General features: G+C 45.6%; 1 protein-coding gene across 2 annotated transcripts in view; it reads left to right on the top strand.

Moving 5' to 3' along the window:
* Window positions 1-12906, top strand: part of LOC142561754 (mitochondrial import inner membrane translocase subunit Tim21) — a 19258-nt gene extending 6352 nt beyond the window's left edge. Inside the window, exons 4-6 of one of the 2 annotated variants that reach the window (XM_075673474.1) lie at window positions 752-914; window positions 2015-2123; window positions 7649-7726. In XM_075673474.1, coding sequence (XP_075529589.1) covers window positions 752-914; window positions 2015-2123; window positions 7649-7711 — 335 coding nt within the window. In that variant the 3' untranslated portion in view covers window positions 7712-7726. Of the gene's footprint in view, window positions 1-751; window positions 915-2014; window positions 2124-7648; window positions 7727-12701 lie in introns of those variants that run through there. The other variant, XM_075673473.1, reaches the window with a different exon arrangement.
* Window positions 12907-24759: the final 11853 nt, after the last annotated feature.

Consider the following 24759-nt stretch of genomic DNA (forward strand, 5'->3'; position numbering starts at 1 on the left):
AATTGATTGTACCACACACCATAGCTGCGTAACCAGGCATGCCTATGCAAGGAAGCCTATGCGCCGATATTAGAGATGAACTGATCTCTGCACTCACACCTTGTTTCGGTGCACACAAGCTTTGGTGCACCGTCAGCACATAGGTGGGTGCATGTAAACAAGTGTACAGCCGCCCTGATTTTAATAATATAGCGCGAGCGTCGACTGAACTGCTGGTGAGCGCCTTATGACGGCGATAAGCATGCAACAAGGCGAGAGTTCGCGCACGAGCCTTGTTGCCTTGTTGCAATCGCGTTGTTGCACGCTCTTGTTGCACGCTTATCGCCGTTATAAGGCGCTCACCAGCAGTTCAGTCGACGCTCGCGCTATATTATTAAAAATCAGGGCGGCTGTACATCTGGTCTGGGCTTAATACGAACTGAAGATTAGCAGCATTAGCTGCTAGGCTAAAGTAAGAGCAGCTACAAGCAGATAGTCAAAGAAAATACAAATCACAAGACAAGGCAATCAACAATGTAGTTAGCTCTTTCTTTGAAATTGCATTTGTGTGTGTGGGGGGGGGGGGTGGGGATTGCTGTTTTAGTCATGGTATGCTATCTTAATGAACAAAATTTACTTTGTAAGTTTTTGCTTGTAGCGTGTTATCATTTTGAGTGATAAGATTGATGTATGTGCAGCCTAGGCTGATCTAGATTTCCGACCACACCATTGACCCTAGCTCAACTATCACGTGTTTTGCTCGTCTGTGCAGGGCTCATGTTTTACACAATTTTCCATGAGCTTTTCTCGGGCCATAGCCCCAATTCTGTGTACTCAAAAGCTCTGGAACGCTGCCGAGCTGACCCCAGAGTAAAGGCTGCACTCGGTGAACCTTTGCAAGGACACGGTGAAACAACAAGCAGAGGACGCCGCAGGTATGTTTGTTTGGAGTGGGGTTAGGCGATTCCATTGCTTTAAACAAAAAATTTTCTCTTGATTACCTGCAGTCATGACTCAGTGGCTATGGCGTTTCTCTACTATACATAAGGTCATGGGTTCAATTCCTAGCCACGGTGGCCACATTCCAATGGGGATGGTATGCAAAAATGCTTGTGTACAGTGGTTTGAACGCATGTTAAAAAACCTCAGGTGGTCAAAATTTATCCGGAGCCCTCCACTATGGTATTCCTCATAACCCACTGTGCAGTGTTTGTGTTGTTTTCTTCTAAGTTGCTTGCTTCTGAGCTCAGATACTGCGTGATTCCTGCAGTTGAAAGGATGTTCCACATCTGCCGCCATAGCTGTGAGTGGCACAGGCTAACACTCCAAGGGGCTCACTTTAGTAAAGGTATGCAAATACCCAAGACAGTGTATGGAGGGACAGTTACCACAACTTATTTGGTAAAGCATTGCACGCATCATGCGAGATTGTGAGTTCTGCTCCCACCAACTGCAAGTTGTCTTTTCTTCCACCTGTGTTTCCCCCTTTCTTCTATTAAGAATATTAAGCTTATCCCAAATTTCACCCTCATTCAGAATTAATTGTACATTTCATTTGCGAAAACTGTTAATTTCCCCTATGGTTTTTCGTGGTTTCAATGTCTGTTGGCTTCTTATGAGTAGGTATTTTTAGGTAGGTCAGAGAGGGTTTTTTTTTTTTTTTGACAGCTGTTGTCAATGAATGAAAGTCATAGGAGTAGCGTGCCTTGCATATTTCTGGAAAAGGTGTAGAAGTTTCTGAAGTTCCATGACTGTTGTGTTGAACTTCTATAACTTTAAACAAAAGCACATCCAAAGTTACTCAAAAGGGTTTGGGTGCGAGCTAGTTGGTACGGATCATTCATATTCAAAACACAGGACACAGGACAGCGCTCGTCCTGTGTCCTCCCTTGTCCGTGTTTTTTTTTTTTTTTTGGTGCTGTTTTAAATACGAATTATCCAAAGTTACACTGTGACAGTATGCAGAAGTGCTATATTCAGAAGAGTCAGACTGTAGAGAGGCAACTTATCAAAGTATTTCTTTTTTCATCTACAGGCATGTTAGCCACATGGAGTACATAAAAGATGGCATCAACTACATGCGCATGAAGTTCTACATCAAAGGGCCCACCAGATCTGGAACTGTACATCTTGAAGTCAGAGAGGTATGTTCAACACTATTCTACAGCAAGTGTGATGTGTCCGTGGGCTCCCATCCTCTTGATGTTTGGTTGAGTTGGGGAACAAGCACAATGTCGGGCTTTCTTGGCCTTTATGCCAGTCCCTTAGGCAACTATGTAGTGGTGGTCTGAATAAATACCTCTACTACTGGTATCGTTGTGAAGGAAGATGGTGCTTTCACGTATGTCCTATGGCATGTTGCAAAGTTAGCCATTAGCTACTAATATTTGTGCTTTCCACTTTGTTCATTCAATACAGCTGAGCCTGCCTGTAGTGACATTCATCATAGCAGAGTCTTCAAATGTGTGACCTGCATAGCCATCCTGAATGTTCCTCTTCTCTCCCACTAATTTACCCTGACTTTCCTCCCCTTTGGCTGCGCCTGTCAGGCAGGCCAGGTGAGGAAGTCAGTGCAACATGAATTGGAGGTTTATGCATTATAGAGATGAACGTACTTGTTTCCAAGGAGTCTACTTAATGAACTTCCTGTGGCAAGTTTTTTTCCACAGATACCAGAAGTGAGCCTTTCACTTTGAATGAGTCCTGACACAGGGGTGCCACAACTTGCCAATTCTCAGTTTGATTTCTTGTGTGCACAGGAATTATTGCTAGCTCATTGATAGAAATGCAGAGAAAAAGAAGTAAATAAGGACGTCTGCACAAGATTGACTTTTTTTGTTTAATTTCTCTCATTAGTCTCACACAGTTTGGCTCAGGCATTGTTCTTTCATTGGAAATCATTAAATCACTGTCACATTATCATGGAAACTGACAGCCTTGGTGCTTTGTCTCTGTGATTAGCACAGCTTGCGAGGTTGTAGATAGCACTGAATTGAATAAATAAGTAAATCAATAAATGTCGCTGTCAAAACTGCAGTTCTTCAAGAAATCAGTGTCAGTGGGAAGAATGGTCATCAGTGCAACTATAGTTTATCAAAACCTGTCATATTGGAAGTACGTAAAGTGGAAGCACACAGAGACAGCAAGGAATGAGAGGACGGTGCCCTCAAGATCATTCCTTGCTCTGCCTCCGTATCCTTACGCTGTATGTACTTGCAATGTCATACCAGCTAGCTCAAAGAAACGTGTTAGCTGCTATCATTTCAGTAAAGAAAGAGACGATGCAACTGAATTAGCTCAAGTGACAACTGCAAAACTAAGAACCACTCCCACTACGATGGGCTGCTCGCAAAGGTGTACAGAAAAAAAAGCAATCTCTAAGTGGTTTGTATGTGCAAATAAAATCAACATTTTTGACGGAGTTTGCTACCAGAACTTTCACAATTAAACCTCAATATAGCGAATTTCAGTGTAACGAAGTTATCGATATAACGAAGTATTTAACCTTTCATAACCTCATTTTCATAAACACCATGTATTTAGAACCTCAATGTAACGAAGTGGGTTTGTATGCAATTTCAATATAACGAAATTTCACTGCCTCCACAAAGGAATGCTGAGTCAATAACTGAAAACTTCCTCGGACGCAGATGGTCAAATGATTGAATTACAAGCAGCTGCTTGCAAACATGCTCACAAATTTCGCGTCCCGCAACAAGAGCGATCGCTGAAGTGGAGCCGCGTCATGTTCCATATAAAGCCCAAGTGCGATAAGATCCTATCGCACTCCCACTGTGCATAGGTGCGAGTGAAAGTGTGTGAAGGTGACACAATAAAGATGATGGCTTCATGAGTGCCACCTTCCTGCACAAGCAGAGGGGAAAAGGAGGAGGGGAGCGAGCTCACGGTGACGCGATCAAGTGTGCAATGGAGTGGGGGTTAAGTTGGCGCACGTCTCAATTTCTGGCGCGCGTCACAGCCGTGGCTCCGCATGGCTATAAGTGCAGATGAGCGCATAAGCATCCTGCTTTAGAGGTAATCTGCCGCATGTGCAAAGAGTGGGCGTGTCGAGATGACGTGGCACCATGTAAGCTGTCTTACCACGCATTGTAAGGTTTGGAGGGCAATCGTACTGCTGGCAACCAGTTGTAAGGTTTAGGTGTAGTTGAAGGGAGGGACTTCCCATCGCTGGCTACCAGTTGTACGGGTTGTAGTCGAGCATGAAATAAGTGGTAGCTGGCCCATGCCATCGTCCAACTCACCCACGCTTGGGACGTGGTTGTAGGGCAGAACTTGCTCCCATCGAGAACTAGAAGTACGGGATTTATTTACAGTATTTACATTACGACTGGAGATACATTTCAACAGTCTAGCATGACTCCCAAACGGAGCACGCAAGACAAAGCACGTAGCACACGAGCACACAGCTTGACGAGCAGCCGAAGACTGCTGCTTAAAAACCCACTGTCCTCCCTAGATCCCTAGGTGAGGGAAAACTGCCGCCCAACCTTCGTCCACTCGGACCGTCCACAGTCGTCATTGGAGGCGTAGTCGACCCGCTTTTGAGGGGGAGGGTTCACACACTCTCTTCCGCACTTTGGTCTCACTGAACACACTGAGGTGAGTGGGTCCTCGTACACATGTGTTGTCATGCTTGACGCCAGCTGGTGCCTCTTGATTCCAGAGCTGACTTCTCAGGTAGCTGCCACGACTGTCAGCAGACTGTGACGAATTCTGGGACCCGTGAAAATGCACCGCAAAACACCTTTTCCAGGAGCTCTCTTGCTGCAAGTAGACTGTGAAGGCGACAGCGAACCAACTAACAATACATGGTCCACCAAACCTAGCTTTCCTTGTTGGCGCCGTCGGCTCTCTGAAGGAGGCGCATGGTTGACTAACTTTGCTGGCATCGCCAGTTCTCCGAAGACACGCTTTGCTGGCTCTCCAAAGCCACTCATTGCAGCGGGCCGGGAAGTGTTCGAAGATCGCTACCCCTGCAGGACGATCGAAACAGCTGCGGCGGGCTGGGAAAGTTTTGCAGGTCAGCACCCCTGCAGGCCAATCGTAACAGCGTTTATTATTAGAGGTTGCGTAATCTTGAGTTTCAGTGACCCATTGGAGCGAGAGGCAGACGAAGCGTTCAATCCCCGCTGCCAACGCATTTCCTGATAGCGTCGTCCCAGAGCGGGCAACGCTATCAGCTGCAGGGACGGAGTGCACGCGAAAGCATGGCTGCCTTTGCTTAATTCGTACCACCGAGGAGATATCATCGCCGTATGTAGCATATGAAACCGTACCATTCGTCGTTGTCTCCCAAGTTTATCAAAATGAATTGTTTTCTCATTCAAATTAGTTTTTTCAATTGCCCAATAATTAGAAAAATTCTGCGGCTCCTTTCCGTGCAAGAAAAATCTATTGGCAACTATTTATTTGCATAAATGGCCAAATTTCAATAGAAAGAAATTTTGATGAAACAAAGCAAATTACCGATTTTACCGACTTAGTTATAGTATAGAGGCTTAACTGTATTACTTGCTACATGTGCACCTTTCTGATCTATTTAGCCTCGCTGAGGTGAGCATTGGATACACATGGTTTTCATTTTAAGGAGGGGCTTAGCTTTGTTTGCACAGCTTCACTACTGAGGAAACAACAACCACAGATGGGGTGCACGGAAGTAATGTGCTGTTACAAAGAGAAAAGCATCTGTAATAGTGATGAAACATTGTTGTATCGTAATTTTAAACATTTTTTTATATGCACATTGAAAAGGGAACATATGCTTTATATACTACATGCTTCAATTGGAAACAGCTGAACTTTTTTATTACACCGTAGTAGAAGCCCTCCACTACTGGCTTGTGTGCACAAAAATACAAATGCTAAACCCAGTCAAATTTAATTAATCAAATAATCAGCTGATTAGCTATTATTGCTAATTATATTTCTGATTAATTCCAGAATTAAAGCCTGTGCATCCTCTAGGCATGCACACTTAGTAGAAATCCTGAGATTAACACCAGTTTGGAGGTAACCTTCATGATAAGATGTTTATTGGTGGTGCATTCCTTCAAGGACGCTATGGGTAGAAATGGCGTGGCAACGTGAGGCACCGTCTAGAAAGACACCAGCGACCAGCTGCACGAGCAGAGCAACCCGATCGTTGGCGGTGCACCGTCAACGATGCCTTTGAGAATGTGCTGAATTTTATCAGCTTGGGGCATGGCAGCATTGACGCATTTACAAAAGTCAACGACTTCTTCTATGTAGCTAATGAAATTTCTCCAATCTTGTGCTCGGGCACGCAAGCACTGTTTGTGGACAGCAAGTTGACCAAACACTTCAGTGAATGACGTCTTGAAAGTTGGCCATGCCGGGATGTCGCTTTCATGATTATGGAACCAGAATTGGGCACCGCCAGTCAGATAAAATAGGATGTTGATCAACTTTGTGGCGGCATCCCACTTGTTATGTGCACCCACCCATTCATGAGATGTAAACCAGTTTTCCACATTGGTGTCATCTGTACCGCTGAAGACCTTTGGATCACGTTGCCAAGGAACCTTGGTGCAGATGACGGACTGGGGTGAAGGCACCAGCGGTTCTGTGTTGTCAGTCATGATGGGCAGAAGCGTTTGGGTTCGAAGCTTCAGGGTGCAAGCACTGGGGGGAGCTCCAGCAACCTCCACCAATTGATAAGATGTTTATCGGTGGTGCATTTCTTCAAGGATGCTATGAGTAGGAACGGTGCGGCAGTGTGAGGCACCGTCTCGAAAGACACTAGCGACCAGCAGCGCAAGCCGAGCATTGGCGATGCTGCTGGACAGAGGCATGTCTTCTTCTTCACACTCCCTACACTTGTAGCGAAATGCATTGGCCTTCCAGCTAATATTTTTTCAGAAAGCCTAACAAGGACGAAGTTTAGTGGAAGACCAGCATATTTGTGACTGGAGGCAACACGAAGGGCAAATTGCTTCCTCATGCCAGCGTTTTGACAGCAAGTGCCCGCGGTCATCAAATGAAATGTGTTCATGTTTGCCTGTGCATGTGTGACGTCATGCTTGTTAATTTAGTTAGTAAGCTAATGTTTACAAGTTTATACGACTGATAAAACTACTACCCTTACTTCGTATAGTTGTCTAATAATTTGCTATTGCAGTCGATGTGTCACCTTTCAGGCGAAGCTATGAAATTTTTTCAAACATAACGTGACACCCCAAACTTAACCAACAGCTTTGCGTCAACAAGCATGGTGGCACCTATTTACACGATGGTCATCCAACACCAAATCTGACCTCATCTCTGAGTAACTCATGATAATTATAAGCAGTAAGTGATGTGGGCTATCACTTTATCAGATCTCGTGTATATGCCCACTGCAGTGCCTCTGTGGCTATGGCGTTGAGCTGCTGGGCATGAGGTTGCGGGTCATGGGGGCCACATTTAGATGGAAGTGAACTGCAGAAATATTCTGGGTGCACATTAAAGAACTCCAAGTGGTCAGAATTCATCCGGCGTCCCTCATTACACACTCTGCAGTTTTTAGCATTAAACCCCACCATTTAATTTTTGTCTCATGTACGTGACAGCGACTGAGCAATAAATCGCTGCCCTTTTGAGATTGGTTGTTGATTTGAGAGCTCATTAGACTAAAATTGTAATGTTTCAGCTGAAGTGCCCGAATCATGCTATTTCCGGATTGCCTTGGAAGATACGGCAGAAAGTGAGTTAGTCACTAAGGGGTAATAATATTAATTTGTTTCCTATTGATGTAATACCACTCAGAATTCTTGTTCATAACCAAAGTATACCAGGTGTTTCTGCAAAGACTAGGCAATTTTTAAAAATCGCCTGTGGCAGATAGCACAATTCTAGTCCTTGAGCTGATCTACACAAAGAGGCTGACATTGCTCACATGAACAATTGAAATGCATAATCGACCAGTTAAAAAAAATTACTGATTCATTTTTAACTATTGATCTTGGAGCACATATTGCAATTTACAAATTGTAGCTAAGAAGTTTGGGGAATTCTCAGGATGAAACCAGTTTCAAGATATTAACTCCAGAACTTTACGAAGACATACATTGGCAGTCCAGTTTAGTGCCAGAATGCATCAGATGGTGTTTTGTTAAAGAAGTAAGTCTTACAAGTCTCTTCATTAAAGATCATAATTACAGATTTCTCTGTGCTAAACTTAAGGCTTAGATTTGTCGCTGCATTCCCACAGATATTCACAAGTGTCTGTAAATCTCTTGCATTGTTTGGTAGCAGCACTGTGTCGTCTACGTACATCAGTCTGGGGACCTTCTGTTGCAACACTTGTCCATTATGCGTGTAGGATAAATCAAACCCTAATTAACTGTTTCCCAGTAGTCTTTTTATACCCTTAACATAAAGTGTCAACAACAATGAAGACAGAGGACATCCTTGCTTCAGTCCTTGGTGAAAATCCACCACTTCATTACATTTTTGGCCTTCCCATATAGTTTGCACTTGGTCGTCTCTATATATCTGCCTCAGCAGCTTCAAAATCATTACCTATGCATTCGTGCTTGAAAAGGTCTCATAACAATTCCCTGTCTGCATTGTGGTAGGCTCCCTTAATATCTAGAAATGTCATTTAGAAACCTAATGAGTGAACTTTATCCTGTGTATAGATAATGAGAAGGATGCTCCATGGCCGCTTATGCAGATATGCTGAAGCAGTAGAAACAGATGCACCTGTCACAATGTGATGAACGCTATCGGTAATGTGATAAACAACAGTGAAAGTTGGGCATGGCCTGTCCCACTACTTGTTCTGTGGATGTGATATCAAGTAATGCACCATGATCATGCATGTTGTACTTTTGCAGTTCAGTGGAGAGAAAATATGTTTAATTAGTAGCTCAAGGCCTCTTTTGAAGGAGTGGGTAAGGATAAGGGAGATCAGGCTAAGTGTGGCTCACTATGAAAGATTCATATGTGAAGCTCTATTAGCGGTGAGAAGTTGGAGTGGCGCCCTCTCGTGTGTGACATCACAGGACATTGCTCGCTCAGCTGCGGCGCGCGCTCGTTCCCTTCAGTGCATGCTTGAGGTATTGGTGGCTCGTGCCGTGCTTATTGAAGAATATGTCGGCTTCTTTCTGCTGCCTTGCCTGAACCGCAGTTTCTTCTTCAAAACCGCATGAGTTGAGAGAATTTACGGCTTAGATATCACAAGCTATGTACCGTTGAAGGGGTCTAGTAGTCTTGTAATGCATATATGCATCTTGTCTGTCCATAAATTTTGCATAAAAGGAATATCTGCAAATTCAACGAGCAAAGTTGTGTAAGATGCTCGGCTAAACACTTAACATTCTCTTAGTACTTAGCTATGAGGCATATTGCATTTTACATGGAAGAAAAATCTTGATAATTGGTGTCGACATCATAAATCCATGTTAAAAGGACACTGCCCAGCGAAGCTTTCATCATGATTTTTATAACTGTAGTGAGTTGTTCTGGTCAAATATGGGACTTAAAAAATTGAAGAAGAAGAGTTAGGCATGTTTTGTATGAAAAAGTCTGGTACTATACTTTCACCGTTCTCTGAAACAGGCACCCAGAAAACGAATTGCTCATTGCTCATGGCGGTTAACATGACAGCGGGTCATGTAAATGCTTCACGAACACTGTAACTAAAGGAAAGTTTCGTGATTAAGATCGAGAGCCAATCAAGTGGCGCTACGTATATCATATCATAGTGGCCTTCATAATGGCCCTCAGTAGCCTTTATCGACAATATGGCATACCCCTTGCGCAGTGAAAGCAACTGACTGTCATTACGGTGAGGCACGCATTGTTCATGAAACCCATCAATTCACTACAATTTAGAATTGAAACCCTGATACTGTTTTTACAGTGCCAATTGCATTGCCTAAAGTATACTCGAGGCACTACAGCATAGCATAGGCTGCCTTGAAAATGAAAATTCAGACACCTCCTACCTCACCATATCTCAAACCTGCGTTGTTTAATTATACAGACTGAGAACTATGCACTTCGTCAATACATCAAAAAGAACCTCGCATACCTGCCTCATAAGGAAGACACCACAAGCCTCCCATGAATCCACTTGATTTTTTACCTCCACCATGGAATAATGATATCTTCACTATGTCCCATACATGTACTACTAATAAGTGAGGCTTCGACTTCTTTACGGCTGCAGCCATGCGGTCCAAAAGGCATATTTCACTCAAAAATTTGGGCCGAGCAGCCCGTGTCAGTTCGCCAAACAGATTCGTCATGTCTGTTCCTCAAGCAACAAGCACCCGCCGTGGTTGCTTAGTGGCTATGGTGTTGGGCTGCTGAGCACGAGGTCGCGGGATCGAATCCCGGCCATGGCGGCAGCATTTCTATGGGGGCAAAATGCGAAAACACCCATGTACTTAGATTTAGATGCACGTTAAAGAACCCCAGGTGGTCGAAATTTCCGGAGTCCTCCACTACGGCATGCCTCATAATCAGAAAGTGGTTTTGGCACGTAAAGCCCTATAATTAAAAAAATTTAAAAGCAACAAGCACCAGTAAATTGCTCAAGTGAGTTGAACGTGTAGCACGTAAAAGGGAATAAATATTGGTACATTCCTTTCTGTATCCTTCAAACAGCTGTAAGCCCCAATTAGCTTTACTTCAAATTACCGCCACTTAAAATTAACCAGTGAAAAACAGCCTAATTTTTAGAAGCAGTTAAAGAAGCAAGTTGTGCTTATATAATCTGAACAGCAGTGCTGCTATTGCAGTTGATAAACAAGAACAACGTCAGTGTAATAAGCCCTTGTGTTACTGCCGAGCACTGCTGTGAAGAAATCCAAAAATTCTTTATTATACCATGAACTCCTCGTCATGAGCAAACATAATTTAGCTGGTTAAACTGAAGTTAAATGTCGCAGAAGTCGCATATTGCCACATTGTTCTGATGCTTGTTGCATCACGGTAGGTATGATATCCTAGCTGGATCCTTGTGTGCTATGTTTTTGCTTTTATGTTTTTATTATACACGTGAGCTACCACTGCAAAGTGTAGATCCACGCTCGAAAAACCCGCAGTGAGCTGGTCTGAGCTCCTTCAGCTGGTACTGTAGCATTACCTTTGAGAAATATATTGTCGCATAGAAAATAAGTTCTTTGAATAAATTTACGCAAACGAAGACATCAGTAAAAATATATTTGAGACGACCGCCATAAGTATACAAGCATAGGGAACACGAGTAAACAAGCAGAAACACTTCAGAAGGCTCCCGGACATTGCCTGAACTGCAGCAGACAAGAGGCACAAGTCCATGCCCTGAGGTCACACGAGCGGCGCTCGCAGCCCCTTTAGGTCGTTCTCGGGGCTAAAAGTGAGCTAAGTGTCGCTTCAACATTAGCTCATGGCCAGACCCATTCCTCGAATGACGTTGCCTCCTTGCGGCAGTAGCCACACTCTGAGGCCATAAAAGGGTGCTCTTAAACTGCTCGTTTTTGCATACACTCTTTAGCCATTTGTAATGCTCATTTAGATAAGATGTGTTATGCTGGTGAAGAACATTTTGTTTTCTTAGTGCTACAATATGGTCCATCAGGATGCAGTAAGAGCACCATAAAATAGCTGAAGCCTGCTGCTTGAATCATTTAGCTGCACGTCTGGGATACAGTGCATTTGCAGGTCGAAACCAGGATATGAGTAGGCCATGGAGAGTGTGGTTGCTCATTTAGCACTTTGCAGCTAATTGCTTTTCTAAACACCATTTAACTCTTGAGTGTCACATGATCAGCCTGCATGCTTACTGAATTACGTTTTCTATAGGCAACTGCCGTTAGAATGCACTCGCAATTCTTCTCCCTTGTTGTAGTATGTCAAGGCTTAGCCTTATATTATATACAGTAGAATCTCATTAAATAGAACATTAAGGGGCCAGAGAAATTCAGTGTGCTCTGATCAACAGGAGTTCCGTTTACCGAGAAAGATATGCAGAGGTGCTGCACTATATGTCATACACCTTCTTAACACTGTTAGATATGTTAAACTTAAAAAGTGAATGTAGCAGCTAGTTTTTCCTGTGGTTTGGGCATGGTCAACGGCTGCTGGATTGCCTAGGCTATGGTATCTACGGTTTCGAGGAGGCATCGGCGACATATCAAAACAAAAGTATATCTTGCTGCTCCAATCCCTGCCCAAATAGCACACGCTCATGCACAGGGAGTCCAAATTATCGGACGTCACACTGTAGGCTGTCCAAAATTTCTGTTGTCCTTATTTTGGTCATCTGATTGGGCTAGTGATGGTGCTGCAAACCTGTCCCCATGTGTACACGCTATCCATTAAAAATCCATCAAACTTTTGCCTGCTTGAGTCTGCCACCACTTTTTAAGGATGGCTTCCTGCATAGTAAAAGCCATCGCAAAACTTATATTTCAGATCCTGCCTCTTTCTGAAAAAGTGCTTCAGTGTTTTCTTCTGTGGTTCCGCTTACAGAGAGTTGCGAAAATATAGGTTCCAAATAATGAAAGTTTTTTTGAGTCACACAAATGCAGAACCAACCAATTTAGAGGCTGTCGTTCCAATCAAGAGGCAATTCCCTTTAAGCAATTTTCGTTTACTGAGATTCTACTGTTTAAGGGATGCCTCACCACACAGAGTACCATAACATGTACAAACTGCTTAAAGACATAAGATCATTAATTTTCCAGTTCAATTTTTTCATTTCTCAACAGGACAACCACAAGAACTACGAGTACCGCTACCTGTTTGTTGATCTTGACGGCCAACCAAAGCGGACGATCATTCTAGAGGACAATAGGGAAAGCAGGGGCTCCAGCAACACATTTGATGTTATCTAGAAGTTGCAATTATCATCTCTACCATACCTATGTAAATCCAGAAAGACAAATGATATTAATAAAGAAAGTGTGCTGCCCATATGCCACTTCTTATTTGCTGTGCACAAGCAACACAATCATTTTTTTTCTGCTTGCTGAGTCCGTATCAATTGCAGTAGGTAGACAGCAGAGATAGCTAACACTTATTATCTTAATGCTTTTCCACAAAAATTCTGTTCTCTATGTGAGAGGCTTACCATCTCAGAAGCCATTACCTCTTTAGCTGCCATTCCTGAGACAACTCACACAGCACCTGCCACTCCCAAGAATACTTTTGTGTGTTCAGTGCACTCCTTGCCTCTCCAGAAGCAGCTCATGTAAAAAATAAAATTTTGTTACTGTCAGTGGAGATATCCTCTGAACACACAGAAAGCTTGTAAGTTAAATTTTTTACTTTAGATGAAGCAGATGTGCCACTGCTTCATTGCTCTGTCACAGCAGGGCAGCCATTGCGAACGAGTGGGGCAGGTCCATCAGTGAGGGGCCCTTTGAGGGGGCCCTTTAATGATTTTGAAATCCTAAAGTTTTTGTTGAGCTGGTAACAAGATGTTGGTGCCAGCCTAATGGTGATCAAAACAACTCCTGTCAAGCAATTTGGTTTCTAGGCATAATGCTTGAATTATACTGGGGCATGTGTGATTTATATGCATACATCTTATTCAAAGACAGAATTGCTGCCCCTTAAAGTTGCACGCTCGAAGACTATAAGCTGTCATTGATCCTGCTACTTCCTTCGAGAATTCTGTCTGAAATCTTGCCCTCATGAAGTCTAAATGATCCATCAGAGGCAGATGCAAGATTGCTGGCTTTCTGCTACTTAACATCATTGTGCTTCACACAATGCAAGAAAACTGAAGAGGTGTATGTCCCACTGGCTAAAGCTGGGTTTTAAGTGTCTGGGTACCAAACAAGTTTGTCAGGATGCTTTGAAGAGTGAACCTTATACTGGAAACTTCTGGAAGCAGTGTTATTAAACTCTCGAATTCATGTGTGGATTACTCGTCTGGCATAGTGCAGGAAATTCCACTTGCATGCAAGAGATTGTGCGCTGTACTGGAGCTATGAGCTGTGCCAATACATCTAAAGAGACGGCACAACCCATTTGACTTTATTCTGCCAGAAATGCAGTCGCAAACCTAGTCTTAGGCGAGCTTGTTTGGAAAACCTATGGTATGCAGTAGTGTGTGGGAAGGATCTTTAACCCTGCAACAATTTTTTAAGTTTCAAAAAATCTTAGGCATGACACTGACCTTGACATTATTTCACACCCTGCTTCTGCTGCAAAAATATCAGAAGATAGCAGCTCACTTTTCTTATACCATATTTAATCGAACGTAGGCCAATACTTTTCTTTAAAGATGAGGTACGAGAGTCACGGGTCGGTTTAGACTCGAGGATGCGGTTTGGCCGCTGCCACCAGACCCTGGCAACTGCAGGAAAGCTGATGCCACGAGGTGGAAAAATATCTTGCTGATGCTATCAGGACATAAAGAGAATCGGGGATGTCTGTAACAATGGAGATCATATAGGCGAAGGCAAAAGAGATCACAAGCATTCAATGCATCACTCGGAGCAGGTTCAGACGCCTGTCTACTTCAACATGCTTAGTGAAGTAGATTACACCGCTAGAAAACTGGCTCCAGGTGTCATGTGATGCAATTTTGATCGATCTGATAATGCGAGCATTCAATAAGGGTAACATCTTGACGATGTTGCATGTTCTTTTCCTTTTCACAGTCAAATGCCATTTTTTGTTTGAATTACATCCGAGGAAATATTTTTTTCATACCTGAATTTCAAGGGTTGGCCTAGGATTGAGGCCTGCCTAGATTCAAATAAATACAGTCCTGTGCACATAAGTATTTTCCATGACTGCCAAGGGGAGGCAAGGGACAGCAATGTGGTCGTATGTTGCCTGCTATGATTAGTTCAAAGTTAAAAGCATGGTGAGGGAGCCCTGGTGGTGGTAGTGTTCAATGTAGAGCCCATGAGTTATTTTTTTATGCATGAATATGTTATAATATGGAGAGCCATTTGGGGACTAATTGCTTGGATTTGCCAGACAAAACCTCACACATACAACTGCTGATAAAAGATGCAAAATGCCTTCAAGGAAACTGATGGCATTGATCTTTCAAATAGTGTGCTTCTATTGTATGTGTTCTCGTTATTATGCGACATAGTTTAAGGAAGGATCACCGGTTCAGGTGATCAGGTCTAAACGATTGTTGAAAAAGCCATCATCCAGTGCGCTTTGGCATCATTGAAATTCTCAGCATGAGAAAGCATGACCGTAGTACTCTAATTCTGTTGTTTGCTTGGTATTGGCTATGGTGCCAATGTGGAAACAAAAGGTGCCAGTGCGAGCAATGGATTTTTGTTTGCCCACAAAGCATAATATGCACATAGCATTTGTAGCCAGCAATTGATAAAACATCTTTCGTTTTGGGCTGCTTCAAACTGCTGGGTGAAACAGTTTTAGTCAATTTCAATATCTGCTTTTTTTTTTTTCTTAGGAAATGTTTCGGTGGCTCTCAGTCATGACTTCTAGGGAGCCTTTATGAAAGTCTTTTTTTTAGGCTGGTGATAGCCTTTGTAAGGGTACCCACTGCCCATTGTGCTGTCACCAGGTGAAACTTTCTGCTGAATTTAGCGATGTGGGACAAATTGGTGGAGACCGTACAGACAGGCCACATTGCCAACGATCGTTGGAAAGGCCACAGTGATCATCTCCTCATTAGGATGTGCAAGAAATTGCATTTCTTTAGTAAACATTGTCCTAAGCCACCAAAGATATATAGCCTATGTGAGCTGTACATGCGACACATATTGAAGTGAAGCTTTCTTTGCCTCTTCTCCCGACTTTCCGGGCACTGCTGCTGCTGTTATGGTCTTGCTGCAAGTGCTGCTGAGTTTCTTCCAAACCACACGATAGTGCTCACCTCTGTGCATCCCGGCCGGCGCCGGCGCGGCAGCGTTTCAGTATGTGCATATGGCAAGTGCTGTGCTTGCTTTCCTATGTGACAAAAATGCAGATGCTGGCCTGTGGAGGTGGCGTGCTGGGCTGTGATAGTGTCAACATTACAATTGTCGATACCCTGAAGAGAGAGCTTAGAGCTGGCTTCTCAACAGTGTGCTGGCCACGTATGCAGAAAAAGCATGTAAACACGCGCCAGCAAAATGGCTCCAAAGCATGCACTTAGTATCAAAGACACTAAGGCCCAAAAGAAGCGTTGCATGGAACCAGAGTGTCTTCGCTATGCAGCGAAACAGGGTGCACACCGAGAATGTATGTGTACAATGTATACATACAATTACACTAATTCTTTTAATTACATACAGCCACCTAATTCAATTAAAGTCTAATACTTCTGCCACAATGCGATGTGCTATGTGATTCAAGAGGAGAGATGGTGGGCTAGTTGGTACTGCATAACTTTAGGCAAAGTGCAAAACAGCATGTAGGACTGTTTTATTCAGAAGAAGGGACTTCGTTCCCTTCTGCTGTCCTATGTGCTGTTTTGCGCCTTGCCTCAAGTTATGCTATGTGAGGCAATGCTCAACCCTCTAAAAAATTATGAACAATGGGTGCCTCAAGCAAACACGTCTCCTTGTGTGTTCTGTGGACTATGCAGACAAGCAGCAGTGATAAGCGCAAGTTAACATTTAACATTGACTCACCATACTCATATTAGACTCAAAACTGAAGAAATTACACATTCGCCACCAACATCACCGCTAATTATCGTCAACCAAAGCAAACAGCATACAAAGCTTCCCTTGCACCAATTCCCGCAGTGCGTGGGATCCGCATACTTGTTTACATTATGGTTCAACACGCTACTATTTGAAAACACCATTTATTTGATCTGCAAGTGGAGAGCCAAGAAAAGTCTGAATGCGCTTCACATTCTTGACGTGAGATAACACTACCAAGCACATGCCACCATGGTGCTTGAATTCGTTGAATTGTTTTATGCGACATATCATCATCAGCAGCAGCCTGCTACGCCCACTGCAGGGCAAAGGCCTCTCCCATATTTCTCCAACTACCCCGGTCATGTGCTAATTGTGGCCATGTTGTCCCTGCAAACTTCTTAATCTCATCCACCCACCTAACTTTCTGCCGCCCCCTGCTGCGCTTCCCTTCTCTTGGAATTCAGTCCGTAAGCATTAATGACCATCGGTTATCTTCCCTCCTCATTACATGCCCTGCTCACGTCCATTTCTTTTTCATGATTTCAACTAAGGTGTCATTAACTCGCATTTGTTCCCTCACCCAGTCTGCTCTTATCCCTTAACGTTACACCCATCATTCTTCTTTGCATAGCTCGTTGCATCGTCCTCAATTTAAGTAGAACCCTTTTCGTAAGCCTCCAGGTTTCTGTCCCGTATGTGAGTACTGGTAATACACAGCTGTATACACTTTTCTCTTGAGGGATAATGGCAACCTGCTGTTCATGATCTGAGAATGCCTGCCAAATGCACCCCAGCCCATTCTTATTCTTCTGATTATTATCGTCTCATGATCCGGATCCGTCGTCACTACCTGCCCTAAGTAGATGTATTCCCTTACGACTTCCAGTGCCTCGCTGCCTATTGTAAATTGCTGTTCTCTTCGGATACTGTTAAGCATTACTTTAGTTTTCTGCAGATTAATTTTTAGACCCACTCTTCTGCTTTGCCTCTCCAGGTCAGTGAGCATGCATTGCAATTGGTCCCCTGAGTTACTAAACAAGGCAACATCATCAGCGAATCGCAAGTTACTAAGGTACTCTCCATTAACTCTTATACCCAATTCTTCCCAATCCAGGTCTCTGAACACCTCCTGTAAACACGCTGTGAATAGCATTGGAGAGATCGTATCTCCCTGCCTGATGCCCTTCTTTATTGGGATTTTGCTGCTTTCTTTATGGAGGACTACGGTGGCTGTGGAGCCGCTATAGGTATCTTTCAGTATTTTTACATACGGCTCATCTACACCTTGATTCCGTAATGCCTGCATGAGTGCTGAGGTTTCGACTGAAACAAACGCTTTCTCGTAATTAATGAAAGCTACATGTAAGGGTTGGCTATATTCTGCACATTTCTCTATCACCTGATTGATAGTGTGAATATGGTCTATTGTTGAGTAGCCTTTACGAAATCCTGCCTGGTCTTTTGGTTGACAGAATTCTAAGGTGTTCCTGATTCTGTTTGCAATTACCTTAGTAAATACTTTGTAGGCAACAGACAGTATGCTGATCGGTCTATAATCTTTCTAGTCTTTGGAATCCCCTTTCTTATGGATTAAGATTATGTTGGCGTTCTTCCAAGATTCCGGTGCACTCGAGGTCATGAGGCATTGCGTATACAGGGTGGCCAGTTTTTCTAGAACAATCTGCCAACCATCCTTCAACAAATCTGCTGTTACCTGATCCTCCCCAGCTGCCTTTCTTAATCAGCTGTCGTAACCAGATCTTTTCTCTCCTTCGATAGCTTACTGGTATCCTGCCTAACGAAGTTACCACCGACTTCTATTGCACACTCCTTAATGATGCCCATAAGATTGTCGTTCATTGCTTCAACACTAAGGTCCTCTTCTTGAGTTAAAGCCGTATACCTGTTCTGTAGCTTGATCCGGAATTCCTCTATTTTCCCTCTTACCGCTAACTCATTGATCGGCTTATTATGTACCAGTTTCTTCCGTTCCCTCCTCAAGTCTAGGCTAATTCGAGATCTTACCATCCTATGGTCACTGCAGCACACCTTGCCGAGCACGTCCACATCTTGTATGATACCAGGGTTAGCGCAGAGTATGAAGTCTATTTCATTTCTAGTCTCGCCATTCGGCCTCCTCCAAGTCCACTTTCAGTTATCCCGCTTGCGGAAGAAGGTATTCATTATCCGCAAATTATTCCGTTCTGCAAACTCTACTAATAACTCTCCCTTGCTATTCCTATAGCCTACGCCATATTCCCCCACTGACTTGTCTCCAGCCTGCTTCTTGCCTACCCTGGCATTGAAGTCGCCCATCAGTATAGTGTATTTTGTTTTGACTTTACCCATCACTGATTCCACGTTTTCGTAGAAGCTTTCGACTTGCTGGTCATCATGACTGGATGTAGGCGTGTAGACCTGTACGACCTTCAATTTGTACCTATTATTAAGTTTCACAAGACCTGCCACCCTCTCGTTAATGCTATAGAATTTCAGTATGTTACCAGCTTCATCAGATTCATCAGGAGTCAGATTCCTTATAAATCAGGAATCTGACTCCTAGTTCCCGTCTCTCCGCTAAGCACAGGACGTGCCCGCTTTTTAGCACTGTTGCGACGAGGTTTATTGTCGTTCACAACGGTGTGGAACGCTAGATAAATCAAGGCACTGCAAGGGCTGTCCGTAGCACGGGGCTCGCTAGCGATCACGGCACGGCCCTTCGTCTTCCTCTTCAGACGGCACATACACAGGGGCACGTCTGCTTCATTACAGTGCCCCGGGAGCGAAGCGTAGCCATCCTGGCGACTCAGGGCGCGGAAAATATGAGCGGGTCGTAATACGATTTCAGGCGGTTGACATGTACTGTCTCACACCCACGACGACGCAGGTCTGGTGACACGGTGAGCGGCTCGACTATGTAGTTTACAGGTGAAGTGGCCTCGATGATACGGTACGGACCGTGATAATGGGCCAGGAGTTTGGAAGAAAGGCCAGGAATGTGGGCTGGTATCAAAAGCCGCACAAGCGAACCAGGAGCAAAGTTGTGCGGTGGTTGATGATCACAGTCATGTCTTATCTTTTGACGTTCTTGAGTTTCACTAGTCAGGGCACGTGCCAGCTGACGGCAATCTTCAGCATATTTGGCGACTTCGGAAAGCGGAGTATACTCTGTAGCGTCAGGTTGGTACGGCAGTATGGTGTCCAAAGGGCATGAAGGCTCACCGCCATACACAAGGAAAAAGGGGGAAAAGCCGGTGGTCGCTTGCGTCGCGGTGTTGTACGCGAACGTAACAAAGGGAAGTACGGTGTCCCAGTTGGAGTGGTTGGATGAAATATACATCCGCAACATGTCGCCAAGTGTGCGATTGAAGCGCTCGGTCAGACCGTTGGTCTGGGGATGGTACGCGGTCGATTTGCGATGAATTATTCTGCACTCAGCAAGAAGGGCTTGGATGCCCTCCGACAGGAAGACACGGCCCCTATCACTCAGTAATTCTCGGAGAGCACCGTGGCGAAGAACAAAATTGCGAAGAATGAAAAAACAAACGTCACGGGCGGTCGCTGCTGGCAGAGCTGCAGTCTCAGCGTAGCGAGTAAGGTGATCTACGCCGACAATAATCCACCGATTTCCACGCCCGCTGCATCGAAACGGGCCGTAGAGGTCGATGCCGACGCGGTCGAACGGACGAGACGGGCATGGTAGCGGCTGCAACGGTCCTGTGAAACGCTGGGTAGGTGTCTTGCCTTGTTGGCATGTATTGCAAGACCGAATGAACTTTTGCACAAAGTTGTACATGCCTCTCCAATAATAACGCTGACGCAACCTTGTGTAAGTTTTGAGGACGCCGGCATGGGCGCTTAGGGGATCAGAGTGAAAAGACGTGCAGACATCAGAGCACATATGACGAGGTATAGCGAGGAGCCATTTGCGTCCGTCGGGCATGTAGTTGCGACGATAGAGAATGTTGTCCCGCACGGAAAAGTGGGTTGCTTGGCGACGCAGTGCTCGTGTTGAAGGGACGTCAGACGGAGCGGCAAGGTAGTCAAGTAACATTGCAAGGGTTGGGTCCTTGCGCTGCTCTGTGAGCATGTCAGTGATGGTGAACGGTGACAGGTTGGACGAGGAAGCTGACAAAGACGCCAAATCAGGCGTCAGTGGAGAGCGAGAGAGCGCATCAGCGTCGGAGTGCTTGCGACCGGAGCGGTACATGACTCGGATGTCGTACTCTTGCAAGCGAAACGCCCAATGTCCCAAGCATCCAGTCGGGTCTTTCAAGGAAGAAAGCCAACAAAGGGCATGGTGGTCAGTAACAACGACGAAAGAACAGCCATAAAGGTATGGGCGAAACTTTCTTAGTGCCCAGATGATCGCTAGGCACTCCTTTTCTGTGACGGAGTAATTTAATTCTGCTTTCTTGAGAGTACGGCTCGCATAAGCGACGACGTATTCATCATAGCCAGCTTTCCATTGCGCTAAGACCGCACCAAGGCCAACTCCGCTGGCGTCAGTATGGACTTCCGTGGGAGCATCAGGGTCGTGGTGGCGAAGAATCGGTGGTGAGGTCAACAAGTGGCGTAACTGCCGAAACGCTGCATCACATTCAGGTGATCACGCTGCTATGCCATTACTGGCGGAAAGTAAGCTTGTCAAAGGTGCCATGATGGATGCGAAATTGCGTACGAAGCGACGAAAATAGGAACATAATCCAATATAACTTCTGAGGGTTTTGATAGACGTGGGCGTTGGGAAGTCGGCAACGGCGCGGAGCTTGTCTGGGTTCGGGAGGACGCCGTCTTTTGAGATAACGTGACCCAATATGGTTAGTTTTCGTGCAGCAAAACGGCACTTCTTGAGGTTAAGCTGTAGGCCGGCAGATGCGAGACAGGTCAGAATGTCCTGCAGGCGAGCGAGGTGTGTCGGAAAATCGGTTGAGAAAACGACGATGTCGTCTAGGTAACATAAACAGGTCTTCCATTTGTGGCTGTGAAGGATGGTGTCGATCATACGCTCAAAAGTAGCAGGCCGAACAACCCAAAGGGCATGACGTTAAACTCGTAGAGGCCATCGGGTGTAACGAATGCGGTTTTCGAACGGTCAGGCTCGGCCATTGGAACTTGCCAGTACCCGGAGCGCAGATCCAAGGAACTGAAGTATTCTGCGCCTTGTAAACAATCGAGAGCGTCATCGATTCGAGGCAGTGGATAAACGTCTTTTCTTGTTATCTTGTTTAGGCATCTGTAGTCAACACAAAAGCGAATGGAGTCATCTTTTTTTCTCACCAATACGACAGGTGAAGACCAAGGACTTCGAGAGGGACGGATTACTCTACGTTTGAGCATGCCATCCACTTGCTCCATGATGAGTCGGCGCTCTTCAGCGGAGACACGATGCGGGCGCTGTCGCAAGGGGGAGTGGGAACCGGTTTTGATGGTGTGAGAAACACCGGTGGCACGGCCCAGTGACGTCTGATTACAGTCGAAGGAATTGACAAACTGGTGAAGGAGAGCAAGAAGTTGGCGGCGATAAGGTGGGGAAAGACCAGGGTCAATGGCGTTGTCAAAAACCACTGAAGGTGATGAGCCGGAGACCGAAGCGATGGCGTCAACATGACAGAGGGAGTCGTTAGGAACATCGAGGTCGTCGACGTAGTCGACCGCCTGGAAGTATCCTACGGTCTCTCCACGCAGTAGGCTGGTCGGGTACTGGTACTAGTTGGTGACCAGCATCACAGTTGACCCAGATGTTACAGTAAGCACGGCAAACAGAAGAACAATGCCCTTGCATTGAGCAAACACATCGGATGGCGTGAACACTACAGTGGCGTCAGATGTGGCATCAGACGACAAGACAACAGCCATCGACGACTCAGGAGGTATGGTTGTGTCGGCATCAACAGTGAGTTTGTCGGCAAATTGAGGAGAGCTGGTCGGCAGTGATTCACATAGTGGTAAAAGCGACACTTCTGCACGCGAACAGTCAATGACAGAATGATGATATGACAGGAAATCCCAACCAAGGATGAGGTCGTGAGAGCAAGATGGTAGCACGAAACACTCGATTATGTACAGAACGGCGTTGATGACGACACGGGCCGTGCATACAGCTGAAGGGTAAATTCGCTGCGCGCTGGCAGTGGCGAGCACCAGGCCAGAACAAACTGTAGTCACTTTTCGTAGCTTGCGGCAAAGGCTCTCGTGAATGACGGGAAAGGCTGCTCCGGTATCGACTAGTGCGACTGCGGGTACTCCCTCTACAAAAACGCTAATAACATTTTGCGGCGAAGATTGAGGTCTTGAGAACGTCGATGTATTTGCAGTTCTTGCCTCAGGAACTGCAGCAGTCAGTTTCCCTCTTCAGTGGGAACTCGACGACGCAGGGGCGAAATCGAACGCCGACGAGGGGAAGGAGAGCGCCGAGTTTCCGACCGGCGATCAGTGTCGAGACGTCGCGGTGATAATGGAGGTGGGGCGGCATAATGTGGCATGTAGCTGGGCGTGTCAAAGCTGGTACGCTCAGCAATGCCGCAGGCAAAGCAGGTAGGCCGGTTCTCTTGAGTGCGCCACGTCTCGGTGGGACGCAAAAACTGTGGTGACGGTCGGGCTACTGGAAATGAAGCTGGATGCATGGGCGATGAAAATGAAGCTGTCTGTACAGGTGGCCACGCAACCACGGCTGCATAACTGAGTGGCAGCGACGTAGGGTGAGTGGCAAAGTTGGTATGGGCCAGCAGCACACTCACAGGATTGGGTAGGGGCGTTGTAGCAGCTGCAGGAAGCGCTTTAAATATCTGAGTTTGGATGGCTTGCTGCAGCGTTGGAGGCAAAGCTGCCGTAGGTGCGTCGCTGTGAGGGAGCAGCGAGAGCTGCCTGGCCACCTCTTCACGAATAAAATCTTTAATATGCTGCGAGAGGGTCGAGTTGGTTATTTCGGTAGAAACCGCGATGCTCGAGACGGAATCGGCGTGCTGAATGTTCTGGCGGGCGATGGAACGTTGGCGGCGCAGCCCATCAAAGCTCTGGCAAAGGTTAATGAGGACTGATACGCTAGTTGGGCTTTTGGCCAGCAACATCTGGAATACGCTGTCCTCGATGCCCTTGAGGATGTGTTTAATCTTGTCATCCTCTGACATGCTGGGATTTACCCGCTTGCACAAATCGAGAACATCCTCGATGTAGCTGGCGAAGGTCTCTCCAGGCTGCTGTGCGCGCTGGCGTAGACGCTGTTCAGCGCGTAGCTTACGCACAGCTGGGCGATCAAAGACTTCAGCAAACAGAGTCTTAAACACGGACCAGCTCATAAAGTCTGATTCGTGGTTGAAAAAACAAAGTTTGGCTACGTCGGTTAGGTAGAAAGGCACGTGGGTCAGCTTAGACTGGTCATCCCATCTGTTATGGGCACTTACACGTTCGTACGATGACAGCCAGTCTTCCACGTCGTGTTCGGCGGTCCCACTGAAAATGGGTGGGTCGCGTTGATGAGGGACGCCGGCACAGATGACAGTGGCAGCCGGGGGTGCAGGCAACGAGGTGGCGGGATCAGGCATTGTGCTGGGCAATCTTGTTGGCAGGGTTCGAGTGCGGAGCTCCAGGACGAGGCAAAGGATCTCAACAACCTCCACCAAATGCGATGAGGTTTATTGTCGTTCACAACGGTGTGGAATGCTAGATAAATCAAGGCACTGCAAGGGCTGTCCATAGCACGGGGCTCGCTCGCGATCACGGCACGGCCCTTCGTCTTCCTCTTCAGACGGCACATACACAGGGGCGCGTCTGCTTCATTACACTGTATATGCTTCGTTTGTCCTCCTAACCTCACTGAGCCCTATTATATCCCATTTAATGCCCACTAATTCCTTCAATAGTACTGCTAGACTCGCCTCACTAGATAACGTTCTAGCGTTAAACGTTGCCAGGTTCAAATTCAGGTTCGAAACAGATCATCATAATCAGCCTATTTTTGGCCACTGCAGGATGAAGGCCTCTCCCTGCGATCTCCAATTGCCCCTGTCCTGCGCCAACCGATTCCAGCTACCCACCTGGGAATTTCTTAATTTCATCACCCCACCTAGTTTTCTGCCGTACTCAACTGCGCTTCCCTTCTCTTGGCACCCATTCTGTAATCCTAATGGTCCACCGGTTATCTAACCTATGCGTTACATGACCTGCCCAGCTCCATTTCTTTCTCTTAATGTCA

The sequence above is a fragment of the Dermacentor variabilis genome, chromosome 1, assembly GCF_050947875.1.
Source record: "Dermacentor variabilis isolate Ectoservices chromosome 1, ASM5094787v1, whole genome shotgun sequence".
In the NCBI taxonomy this organism is placed as follows: Eukaryota; Metazoa; Arthropoda; class Arachnida; order Ixodida; family Ixodidae; genus Dermacentor; species Dermacentor variabilis.